The following is a 12,862-nucleotide window of genomic DNA, read 5'->3' as shown; positions in this document are numbered from 1 at the left end:
ACTTTTGTATTTTAAAAAAGTGAATAAGAGAAATGTTCATCACTGTATTTTCTTTTAGGTCAAAGGTTTATTTTAAACAACTGCAATGGGCATTACCATGTATTGCTCCAACAGAATTTTTTTCATGGATTCTTTGTTTATTTTCTCCCAATGTCACCCCTGTTATATGGTTATGTCTAAGTCTTTTCCAAAACTTGAAACACTCCCCCCCCCCAAAAAATATCTTCAACAAAAGTTAATTTGTGAATATTTCCACAAGAATAATTCATTTTTCTTTACATAATTGGAAGGAGATAAACCATCAGGCATACATGTTCATGTATGGCTGCCATACATGTACATGTATGCTAATTAGCGTTCACCTGTTCCCTTTTGCCAGGATTTCTTTATGGAGGCAAATTTGCAACATCCATTTTCTCCTTGAGCAATATGGGCAGTTCTGCCCACGCAAACCAAGTCTCTGTTGTACTTAATTCATCCTTTATTGCCTTGGCCCGTTCAGAAAAATCTGAAGTTTATCAAGTAGTCTTCTCTTTAGCAGATATAAAGATGATTTTTGTTTTCTCTGCATCTTCCTTCTGTAGTTTCATGTAAGAATTTTAAGGTGGAACATCATTATTACCCCTGCTGGTCGGGCCTATATGACTCCGTGCACAAGTACCCCCTCAATGGTTTACTAAGGGAGAGTTGGGGGAGACCACTGGGACGGGCATTCAAACATATTGCCGACAACGCCTGGCGCTCACGCAAAGACGCAATGGCTTTTTGCACATTCAGAATAAACCAACGTGCACGTGTCCTACATAACCCCAAGGACCGACACACAAAGGGACAACAACAGATCCTTTCAGTCCTCGGGAGTTGGGTCTTTTGTTCAAAACGGTCCTCTGTAGCAAGTTGGTGTGCTTAGTCTATGGGAGAGTGTTATATTACAGGGACAAAGGAAAACACAAAGCATTGTCCTCTGGAGTATAGTAAAACAAGAGTGGGTGCGCATGCAGTGTTTCCCATCCAAATTTGCTCTTATATCTTGATGTATGACATAGCGTACATCGATAAATGCAAACCTTTTTCTGAATGGTTCCTTGCAAATGCAATTTGTTCTGACATGGCATTTTTGGGAAATGACATTGATGACAACATCTTTAACAAAATTGATAAAACTACTTCTTAATTCCATTTTGGCCCCTCCAAACCTGAAGATTCTCAAATTGCTACCATATCTCGATGTATGCCCTGGCATACCTCGATAAACGCAACCCTTTTTCGTGATGGCTCCGTTCGAAGATGCAATGATGCATAATGCATTTTGTTCCGACTTGACATTTTGTAGGAGTGGGATTTCCTGCTGGACTCTCTCCGGACATTATCAGTAGTAATCGTCTCACATAAGCACTGACGGAAGCATGGAATCAGACGGCAAACTTCATTGTCGCACAGCACAAGTTATTGTTGTGTAATGCAAAACAAACAAAAATGTGAAAGTTTTAAGTAATTGATCATTGCAAAGTGTAGACTTGCAGTTGAAACATTTTGTGATAGGAAGTTTTATATTTTTACCATTTTATTCAATTTATGAATTTTTTCCCTAGAGTCGGTAGCAGCTTAGCAAAATAGGAATTTCACATTTAGGCATAAAATCATTTGTGATAATGCTTAAATGCTAGCGGTAACTATTTTCAAAGTATGGATCTCGCAAAAGTCCAAGTATGCTTTAGATTGGTACATATTCATTGCAATGCAGCCACTAACAGGGTCATTTTATAAATTGGGGGTCCATTTTTGTGTGTCCCTGTTACATCTTGTATAAGATTTTGTGACTTCAGGACACATTCTATAATGCCTTCTGTCTCCAAGAGTGATTATGTAAAGCAAAGTACCTGCCAAAAAAATATAAAAAAAAAGAATTTGAAGTCAATTTTAATGATACTTTCATGGCAAATTAAACAAGTCAGGTGTAATAGGGACACCAAAATGTCACACTTTTGGACCAATAATTTATGGAATGACCCTCGAACTCTTTTGCATTCATTGGTACTAACCAAAAACCTCACAGATGGCCAATGCATTCAAAGGGTTTTGTTACTTCATTCCGAATCAGACGATTTTTATATTTGTTCCAATTTTTGTTTGTTTTTGCAGAGGATATAGATCCAGACAACGAGATAGAGAGACAAGGGGAACCTCCTAAACACGGTAGGAATCAAAATGATTTCATCTTTTTTGAAGGTGTAGAGAAATAAAAATTGGCTAAATAGCAAACAGTTTACCCATCCCTTCAGTTTTAAAGGCATATAGGATCAGTTGCTTTTCGTGTCTTTTGTTCATTTCCAATTATAACACCACTCAAAATCCAAAGAAGAATGTTCAAAACCTAACCTGTTGAAGTTTCAGCTCAGTGGATATTGCACTTTTTGAGAAAACAGTGAAAAACCATGCACAACCTTTTGATCACGAAACATGATATCGTCAATAGCACTCTTTATTTCAAAAGATCAGTCGATTGGAAATCACCTGCATTTCTTGATTTCTTCTAAATGACAGCAAGCCAGACGGAATAATTTCAGGGGTTGTTTAGTACCAGTACGATCTTTAATAATAATAATTCAGAAGGTATATTCTGGGGTAAATGCAAATGATCCTGAGTGCCTTTGAACACCGTGGATTTTGCATGCTACTCTGGCCCTTAGGCCAGGCAAGCCATTTGTGATTTTGCCGCCTTAACTTGACAGGAAGGAGTGTTTTTGTGGAAACGTTTTGTTAAATTACTGGAGCCCAAAATACTCAAAAACATTTATTCCTCGTGTATTCATCATTGTTTCTGAACCAAATTGTAGATTTGTTCCTCTTTTTTGTTAAGGGATGCCAGTTTTCAAGCTATGGCCTCAATTTAGACATTTTCATGTTTTGTAAAAAACAAAACAAATTCGGGCATAATAAAAATTCCACTTCTTCACATGCCAGAAAAATAAATCCTCATGTTGCACGCACAGAGGAGAAAAGTGTGCATGCAAGTATGGTATGGAATATTGTTTAAACTTATGAACAAAACACATATATTTAAAAAATGAAATTGTTAACTTTGTTTTCAGAAATGGTTACAATTACATTTTGTCATATTAAAGACAAAAGTTAGGACAAAACAAAACAAAATGCATGCATAACATACAGAGTTTGTCCTATAAACTAAAGGTCCTTGCAGAACTTGTTTTATCCTTGTTATTATGCAATGTCAAAACCATTGCTCTGCGGGAAAAAACATACCTCTATAAACCCACTTTAATTACAGCTACTACAGGGTGATTAAAAAAACTTGATGTAAGAGAGCCATCTTTTTTTCAAAATTAAATTGAAGTTTTGAAATTTTGAATGTTGTAAGCATGACATTTGTTAGTAACCTTGTGTAAAAAAAAAAATATGAACTTAATTGTATTTACTGTTTGTCTTAATGCAGTACCAGATTTACGTTTTTGTCCACAAGGCATCTAAAAATTGCATAAGAGCATAAAATGTGTCCCCAGAGCTGTTCTTTCCATCCATGAGGTCTAGAGCTGAGACATGCATTGCCTTGCAGGGTCGCCAAGTAGAGGGCAGGGCTCCAATTGTGTGAACAATGAAGGACACAGTATAGCCCAGAGAAACGTTGCATAAACACAAAGAATTTTAACAGAAAAATAAACTGTGAGCTAAGGTTCAGTCAGTTTAAATTAGTGTTGTCTATTGTACCGTTTCAGCTTGTATGCAAAACTCGTTGCCTCGTGGACAGAAATGTAAATCGGGTACTGCAGTAAAAAGGTTCATAAAACACACAATAAATGCAATTAACTTCATTTTTTTCACACAAGGTTACTAACAAATATGTCATTCTAACAACATTTAAAAATTCAAAACTTCAACTTGGTTTTGAAAAAAAGATGGCTCTTTGCATCATTGCAGGTTTTGACTCACCCTGTAGTATTTTAAGATTCCCAATTTTCAGACAGATTTTGTGTCAGAGCAAGCCAGTGACACTGTAAATGCAAAGTTAATTAGTTTTTCCTTTGACTTATGCAAAGTTAACCTGCAATAAAAAGAAGGCTATAAAAACTACGTAACCACCCTTTGTTTCTTTCCTTTTGGCTTTGAAAACTAATGATGTTTTCACTTGTGTCGTTTTCCGAAGTTTACAGAAACTTGTGAGATGTTGCTGAAGGATTTTTGTTTATTTGTTATTCCCAAGCAACTAATAACTTGTTGAGGAGCACCAATATTTTGCTTTCTTGATGCCCTCAAAAAGGCTTTGTTTTTCATTTGAATATTAATGGTTTTTTTTGTTTTAAATAATTATATTTGTTTTAAAACTAAATCCTGGGTGCTTTAACAGTCCTATGGAAACGACTTGGCACACTTAACACAAAAGGTATTGTATATTATATAAGTGGAAAGTTTCAGCATATTTTTTTGTCTTAACAACAGTCTCAAGTGAATTTTGATGATTGACTTTTTATATCATTTGTTAAAAACGACTATAGGTCTTTGACCCACAAAATTAAAAAAAACCCAGAAAAAGCACTTTAATTTATCCCATTTTTCAATGGAGAATTTTTGAAAAATAAAAAGTAACATGCTGCCTCTTATCTTTTGAATAAAATGGATGCATTTGATGGTTTGAACTTAAGTATATATATTTTGTGGATTTTTAAAGATTTTTTATCAATTCCCAGAAAGATTTGAAAAAGATTTGGCATAAAGACAGCAGAATTTGAAATACAGATTCACTTGAGATGTCTGTGCATGTCAGTCAGTTGTATTGTTGCATGCATATAGACCATGTCACACTTTTATTTCTTCACAAAACTGCATGTTGTTGGCTCGTGACATCGACATTCATTGGTTAAAAATGAACAGCACTATTCTACACTGCACGTGATAACTTGAAATACGGGTAGGTTTAAAATGTTGATGTTGCACTGAACAGTAAAGGGTTGTTCCGTAAATCAGAATGGGGGGGGGGGGGGGCTGGCTGACTTTTTAAAGATCGTTTCCCATGCTATTTTCGAGGTTCATCCCGAAAAATAGATCCCTTTTCTAAATTGCTATTAGTCTAGCAATACAAGAGTTATTCACTATTGAATGATACAGTGACCCCAAAAAATTGGTCCATGTTAAGTTATTGAATAGTTATTGAATTGTTACTGTACTGCCAGACAATAATTTCCATTCTCGCGGTGTTGGCTGGTTCCAACCAAACAGTCAGTATCGATAATGTATGGACAAGGCGCAAGTCTGCTTGCAAAGCAGGTCTGTTTGTGTCCCAAACCAAAAAGTTTATCTCAGAGATTTGTAGACGTCCCAAAAAGGAAAACAGAGGTTTTGTGGGGTAGAATGGAATCATAAAAGTTGAAAGTATATTAATAGGAAAAAAATTAATCCTAATTGTTAAAGAGCATGGGGAGCACAACTTTAAGCTTGAGAGACATGGGGGGGGGGGCGTGGCTAATCAAACAAAATCAGAGATACGTGTAGTTGAGGGGTGTAGGTTTAGTCCCCTCCCCCCATCCCAAGGATAGGTGAAATTTCTGTGTAAGGGTTGGGGGAGTTAAAAAGATCATGTAAGGAAGACACATCAAGAAAGACTCTTTTTGCCCGTCAGCAGCCAACAAGACAGCACACTTGACATGGTCTGTAATGTAGACACAGTAGATTATGTTCCTCTGAAGTAACTTATTTTTTTTGGATAAATGTTGACTTTGTACATGTGATTGATTTGAATTGTTGTAATGATTTTCTTTTCTTTCAGTCGTCAGTTGTTACTTTGGTAGTCATGTGTGGTTTAAGTCTTGTTAGAATGCACATAATGCATGATAAGTGTCTATAATTGCACAGTGTTAATTAAATTAGAAAAAACAAAGACAAATACAGGCAAGATACTTTCCTTATTTTTATAAGTATAAATGTTGAAATAATAATCCTTTTTCAAACGGAATTGGTTAGGCAGAATCCACTCATAAGCTTGCATGCATATTGATGAAGATGTACTGATGATGTTTTAGGCCTTTTTTATTACACTTAATGCATGCTTTAACTAATTTAAATTTTGCATGAAAATGACCAAATTAGCTTCAACGGGAAGTAAATAGTATGTTCTAAGAAAAATGTTTGCACACCCGAGAGCTACTATCATTTGCACACTGATATATTTGGAATGTGAGATTACTGCAAAAAGGTCTGGAGTTCTACGGACTCCTTGCACAAGTGCCCTGTCAACGTTTACAAAGAGAGAGTGGGGGGGGGGGGGGGGAGGAGAGACCACAAGAATGGACATTTGAACGCAAAACCGTCGGCGCCTGCACATTTTGGAATAAACCATTAGTCAAATTTATTCAGCTTGGGAAAAGGTTTGCCATAAAATAGAGAACGACTCTCCTGATGCAAGTGCAGAAACCAATAGAAGCAGAAGCAGAACCAACCACAATCGCTTATGAAATCTTCTACGATTGTTTTAGTGGAATAATTCAAACTACAAGGCTCCATTACATTCGGCTGAGTGATATGAACAGTGAATATGGATCGTCAAGTGTTTGATTTAAACCTTTGGAGACAGAAATTGATGTCCTCAGCTGTAACTGAATAAATTTTTCACAGACAATTGAGGAAAGAAGTACATTGAAGCTTAGTGAAAATAGAAAGAAAACAAATGTGAGTGCCGGAAACAAATTCTTAACGTCGATCACAAATTGTTTCATAAATTTGTGAATACCCTTGCACCATGCACTGTCAGAATCTTTGATACTACATCACAGAGCACCACACTTGACACCAGCTACCTGTTGAAAAATGCAAAGGTAATCTAAGCCAGGCGTTTTATTTATTAACATACAGTTCACACCTCAGCAAGGTGCCGAACAAATTCCGGTTACAAAATTGTTCCCTTGGAGTTTTGCAAAATCTCCAGGCAGTCGGCATATCATGGCGTGTTAGGGAACGGTTTAGGATTTCCGTTTCGGCTGGTAAACCGAAGGTGTGAATACCGGCTAGCCGGTTCCCTGTCTCCACTCAAGGAGGCGACAGCAAGGGACTCTGGGAAATAAATTTGCGCGGTCGGTTCACGCTTGTCTGACATCGTTTTATGGTTGTTTTTTTTTTTTTTCTTGTCGCAGTTCCGAAGCCGATGAGTGAGTCGGATTCCTCAGAGAAATCTGAGGAGCTCGGAAGTGGGGACATACCACAGCAGTCCTGGATGCAGAGGAAAAAGTGAGAAATTTAACGTCTCGGTCGCCAGGCTTGGGGGGGGGGGGGTTGGGGAGATTCGGTTTGCTGTAGTACATTGTGATTTATACTGTCCAAACACTCCTACGCATCTTGTTCCCAAGAGAATTGGATCGGATTTGGATTTCTCCTTCTTGGAAAAAGATGCCAGACAATTTTGCTCCTTCCAATTTGTTTTTTTTGGGGGGGGGGGGTTACCTGCTTTAATAATCAACTTAAATTTAATTTAGATTTTATTTTGGAAGGCGCAACAGCTTGTTATCCGATCAGGAAACATAAACAAATATTGTAGCATGATTTATTTCTCAATTGTAAATGGAATTAAATTCAAGTTTTGTTTTGTTTTTTGTTAACATCCGTGCATACAAAATGAATACAGTATTGTCTGTAAGGACTTGTAATAATTTGAATATTTGTTTTTATTGATGATATGAATAGTTATGAGCACCGTTAAATATTCCTGTCAGATTGAATTTTCATGTCATATAACTTTAGTAGCGCAACAATGAATATTCATGTCAATTGGCTTCATTTGACCAGTATTGAATATTCATATGACACAACTTCAGTTTAGCACAGTGAGTAGTCAAATCATATGACTTCACTGAAGCCCTATTGAATATTCATGTCATACAACTTCAGTGGAGCTCATGAATATTTATGTTGTTTGACTCCACTGAATATTCATATCGTGACATGAGTGGCTCCTTATATGGACTGTTGATTGTGACCTTTGACCTACAGACGGCACTTAAGACGATGGAATCGAAGGTGTCGAAGACTCTGCCGACAAGCGGTCAAATCTCAAGCTTTCTACTGGGTGGTCATCATTATGGTGTTCCTCAATACGATCATCCTCGCCTCTGAACACTACAGGCAACCTATTTGGCTTGAGTACTTCCAAGGTAGATTTCAGTTATGTATTTATTTATATATTTATTTCGACCATCCAACAGTGCAAGCGCCAGAACAGGATGGATAAGACTTGGTAGAAGATGTGGAAGGAAATTACAGTTTTAGTGGCGGGAGGAAAACCCCAGAGTGATATTCTAGGGAAAACCCACAGAATCAGGCGGGACTGAAAACCACATATTGGCCTCGGCGGGAATCGAACTCGGGTCACAATGGTGAAAGGCGAGGAAAGTACTGCTATGCCAACCCGATCCCTGATTTTGAAGTTTGCTCATAAACTTATCTCAACCATTGACTTCATAACTTTGTGTTGCACTTACTGATAGATTTGTAGAGATTGTCGAAAAAAATTTGGGGAGATTGTAGAAACATGTCAAAACACATGTCAAATATCCACAAACTTTAATTGCAGAACTTTCCGGGAATTTCTCTGCAACTTAGTCTACATAGTGATGAGATTTGTCAGGCCTGCTAGTGTTATAACACTCTTCTCATCGTCATTGTCTTAATTTTTCCTCCCTCCCCAAGATATCGGCAACCTTCTCTTCGTGGTCATCTTTGCTGTGGAGATGATCATCAAGATGTACAGCCTGGGTCTCCAGGGTTACTTCGTCTCCTTGTTCAATCGCTTCGATTGTTTCGTCGTCTGTAGTAGTATGGTGGAGGTTGTCCTGATGTACGCCGGTGTCATCCAACCAATCGGCATCAGCGTACTACGGTGCGTCAGATTACTACGAGTCTTCAAAGTAACCAGGTGAGAATTATGGAACAGCTGGTAACGACGTCTTCAAATCTACAAATAAACCTCAAAGGGAACTGAATAATTGCAATACAATATTTTTTAGAGTTGAACTTGAGTTTGAACCTTCGACCTCCGGATTGCCATTCCACTGCTCTACCAACTGAGCTATCCAGCCCTATGTTGGTTGTTCCCCATTTTTTTGGACCTCTGGATTGCCGTTCCAGTGCTTTTCCTAACTGAGCTATCCAGCCCTTCATGTATGTTGGCATTCCCCATATTTATTGGGAACTGCCAACATAGGGTTGGATAGCTCAGTTGTTAGAGCACCGGAACAGCAATCCGAAGGTCGCAGGTAAAAACCTCGATCCAGTCAACTTTCTTTGTTCAACTTTGAAAAATGATTGTCTTCAAATCTAATATAGAAATGACACAACTACTGTAAACAGCTTATTGATTGGATTGACCTGAAATGTACAAAACTTGTAAAAGTTTTAGCAGAAGCTTCTCAGCAGGATCGTTGTTTAAGAAAGATTCTTTTAGGATTGGAAGTCACGCCCTCTGACTCTTACGGTTCAAATATAGTGGAGGAAAAATCAGACAGTAACACTTATTTCTCTAACTTGGAAAGTTGCAAAGCTGTGTAATTGCCATTTTTGCAGTACGGTGGGACAAAACCAAAATTGAAAGGGGTGGACACTTAAAAAAAAAAAATTAAGCAAACCATAGTCCTTAACTCCTCCAGTTACATTTCTGCAAATTTTTTCACCCATTTTATCACTTTTCATTTCCACAAGAATTTCTGGAAGAACAAAGACGTGAAGTCTCCAGATTTATTACGTTTGTCACCCACTGTGGTGGTCTTTCACAAATAAAGATAATCCAATCAGTCTTCATCCTAACAATCGTTTAATTTCTCTCCCATTTCGCGTCTCAGATACTGGGCATCTCTACGCAATCTCGTGGCCTCTCTCCTTAACAGCATGCGATCTATCGCCAGTCTCCTCCTCCTCCTGTTCCTCTTCATTCTCATCTTTGCTCTGCTCGGGATGCAGGTCTTTGGCGGCCGCTTCAACTTCAAGAAGACCCAGGACAAGCCGCGCAGCAACTTTGACAACTTCTGGCAGTCACTGTTTACTGTGTTTCAGGTGCGTTGGGTTGACAGTGTTACGGTCGAATCCATCACAAGTCCCTCAAAAGTCCCCCACATTTCCCTTACAAGTCCTTAACAAACCCATCACTAGGCACTCACAAGTCCATCTCAAGTCCGTGTCAAGTCCATCTCAAGTCCATCACAAGTCCATCACAAGTCTATCTCAAGTCCATCTCAAGTCCGTCACAAGTCCAGCACAAGTCCATCACAAGTCCATCACAAGACCATCACAAGTCAATCACAAGTCCATCACAAGTCCAGCACAAGTCCATCACAAGTCCATCACAAATTCATCTCAAGTCCATCTCAAGTCCATCTCAAGTCCGTCACAAGTCCATCACAAGTCCATCACAAGTCCATCACAAATTCATCTCAAGTCCATCTCAAGTCCATCTCAAGTCCATCTCAAGTCCATCACAAGTCCATCACGGTGACAACAGCAGTCCTTCGTCATTGTTCATCCCCTGGTGCTTGTGACTGCACTTGAGAAAGGACTTGTGATTCACTTTTGACTCGACTTTGTGAAGGACTTCACTACAATTCTGGTGATTTAGAGGGAGTGCCATGGCCTCGTGGTCTGGAACATTGAATTCATGGTCTGCGGGTAATTCTGCAGGTTGTGGGTTCGAGTCCAGCCGGGGTCATGGTGCGTGTGCCCTTGAGCAAGGCACTTTGTCACTCATTGCTTCTCCCCACCCAGGAGTAAATGGGCACCTGTGAGGGCAGAGATGGTTATTGTGGTTGATTTAGCTGCTTTGCGCCAAAATGGCAGCATGGAGCTGTATACTCCCCAGGAAGCTGAGATGGTATTTGGAATGTTTCATTGGCCCAATGAGCAGGGGTAATAATGATGTAGCGCCTTGAGCACCAGTACTGGTGGATATGTGCACTTTAAAAACACGCATTATTAATACGCATTATTACGCATTATAGAACTAGGGTTGAATTCTGCATACCTAGTGTTAAAAAAGGAGCTTCATTTGTAACTTCACACAAATTGTTGTTTGTCTCCAATTGCGCTTGACAGATTCTAACCGGTGAGGACTGGAATGAAGTGATGTATGATGGGATAGCGGCCTACGGCGGCGTTCATTCTATCGGCATCATGGCTAGCATCTACTTCTTCATCCTCTACATCTGTGGGAACTGTATCCTTCCATTATGCTTAGTAGTATTGTATAGATCCGTACAGGGGCACAGCAAGCAGATTGTATAAGGGGATGTGACACCCTTCTCCCCCCCCCCCATTTTTTTTTAAATTGGTAATTAGACTCCTTATTGGCAAAAAACCTTGTGTAAAAGTTAAGGTTAGGACCATTAGTTGACTAGCAGTTGATTTTTGTTGTAACTTACGCCTGCGCACTAATAGACCATTATTATGTTGCGGCCGTCTTGATTTTTTTCCCATTCAAATCAATGTAACCAAAGCGAGGCTGGAAGGGAAAATAGTCTGGTTCCTTTATGCACAAAAAACATCATTCAGTACTGTTATTGGATACAAGGAACATGACTGAAATGGTGGCAGCATGATAAAGGTCTATAGCAACGTGCGAATGCCTTTGGTCAAACGATGGTCTAAAGTCCTGGCTCCCCGTTGTGCTTTATGATGCCCGCGGCTATTGGTAACCGGTGATGCAACCCTGCCCCAGGCTCTGGTTCCAATTAGTCAACTAGAGTAGCCCAACCATCTTTTGTTTGAGCCAAGTTGGTCGGACTAGTTCACGCCCGCGCGTGCTCTATACTGCCATGAAAAGCGCCATCTAGTGCCGGATATTGTCAAGTGATTTCGCATTGAAGAGCGTCCGATATGTCACATGATGTCCCCCTCTCCTCCTCCCTTTTGATTTTACAGCAGCCGGTTTGCTTCCCAGTTTATTGGTCTCCCTCAGACAGGATAAAATTATCCTGAAGACAGTCTGCAAATCGGCCCCATCAACACCCCTCACCATGGACTCCATACCCTCGCACCTGCAACTATCGCTGAGAGCAATTTGTGTCATTTAAGATCATTAACAATAAAAGTACAAGACGGCTACTCGTGCCGATCACCGAGGAACAAAGGCCTACCCTCGGTACTGACGTACAACGCTAGGCTTTTGTTGCTAATAGCCTGAAGACATAGTGACTTCACCCTTTGTTTACATATGCGCTTTCTTACGGTAGCCAGGTGGGCACAAGTACCACCAGGATTCCATGACGTTGTCATGTCTCAGGTGTATTTGAAAATATATTATCAGTGAAATACAAGTGTTAGGACCTAAATTTGTATCATATTCATGGAAGCTGTCACCGGATGAGGCTAAAGTTCGGATCTTCTCATAGCAGCCCAAAGATCATCAAAAGTTCAGTTAAGATCTACATATTTTAAAATTATTTTCTAAAAATTTAAAGTTTGTAAATTGATAAATCCACAATGGTGCTACTAGAATCTATCCATAAGAAAATACATGGAAACCCTCATAAACATGAAAATTAAGATGTACACAATTGATTCTAAAATTCATAAAAAGGAAAAGTGTTATAAACCTACCTTAAAAATATAAATCAAAGTAGATCAACTCATTACAAGCAGATGAAACACCAGTGAATAAAAACAGTTCAGTATTTCGAGCATGAAAGTTGGTTTCCAGTCCCATAATCACATTAAGTAAATAGAAGATACTCTTTTGGGACTTGAGTTACAGAGCTCGTATCAGGAGCTTGCGACACCATCATGGCGTTGAGGCCCTCACGTGACCCGTCACGTGACCAAGCTTGGCCACATGACAGGAGGCGGTCTTATTTCAGTTCAGTTTTTGTCAACAGCAGAG

The 12,862-nt window shown here is 39.1% G+C and overlaps 1 protein-coding gene across 8 annotated transcripts in view; it reads left to right on the top strand.

Moving 5' to 3' along the window:
• Positions 1-12,862, top strand: part of LOC119737342 (voltage-dependent L-type calcium channel subunit alpha-1D-like) — a 68,330-nt gene that overhangs the window by 16,002 nt on the left and 39,466 nt on the right. For 7 of the 8 annotated variants that reach the window (XM_038211628.1, XM_038211627.1, XM_038211626.1 and 4 more), the window contains 7 exons: positions 2,143-2,196; positions 4,364-4,399; positions 7,140-7,233; positions 7,993-8,153; positions 8,689-8,914; positions 9,837-10,047; positions 11,080-11,200. In XM_038211628.1, coding sequence (XP_038067556.1) covers positions 2,143-2,196; positions 4,364-4,399; positions 7,140-7,233; positions 7,993-8,153; positions 8,689-8,914; positions 9,837-10,047; positions 11,080-11,200 — 903 coding nt within the window. The remainder of the gene's footprint in view (positions 1-2,142; positions 2,197-4,363; positions 4,400-7,139; positions 7,234-7,992; positions 8,154-8,688; positions 8,915-9,836; positions 10,048-11,079; positions 11,201-12,862) is intronic. The other variant, XM_038211630.1, reaches the window with a different exon arrangement.

This window comes from Patiria miniata, unplaced genomic scaffold (genome assembly GCF_015706575.1).
Source record: "Patiria miniata isolate m_02_andy unplaced genomic scaffold, ASM1570657v1 HiC_scaffold_3, whole genome shotgun sequence".
NCBI lineage: Eukaryota > Metazoa > Echinodermata > Asteroidea > Valvatida > Asterinidae > Patiria > Patiria miniata.
This window is presented reverse-complemented; position numbering and strand designations above follow the sequence as displayed.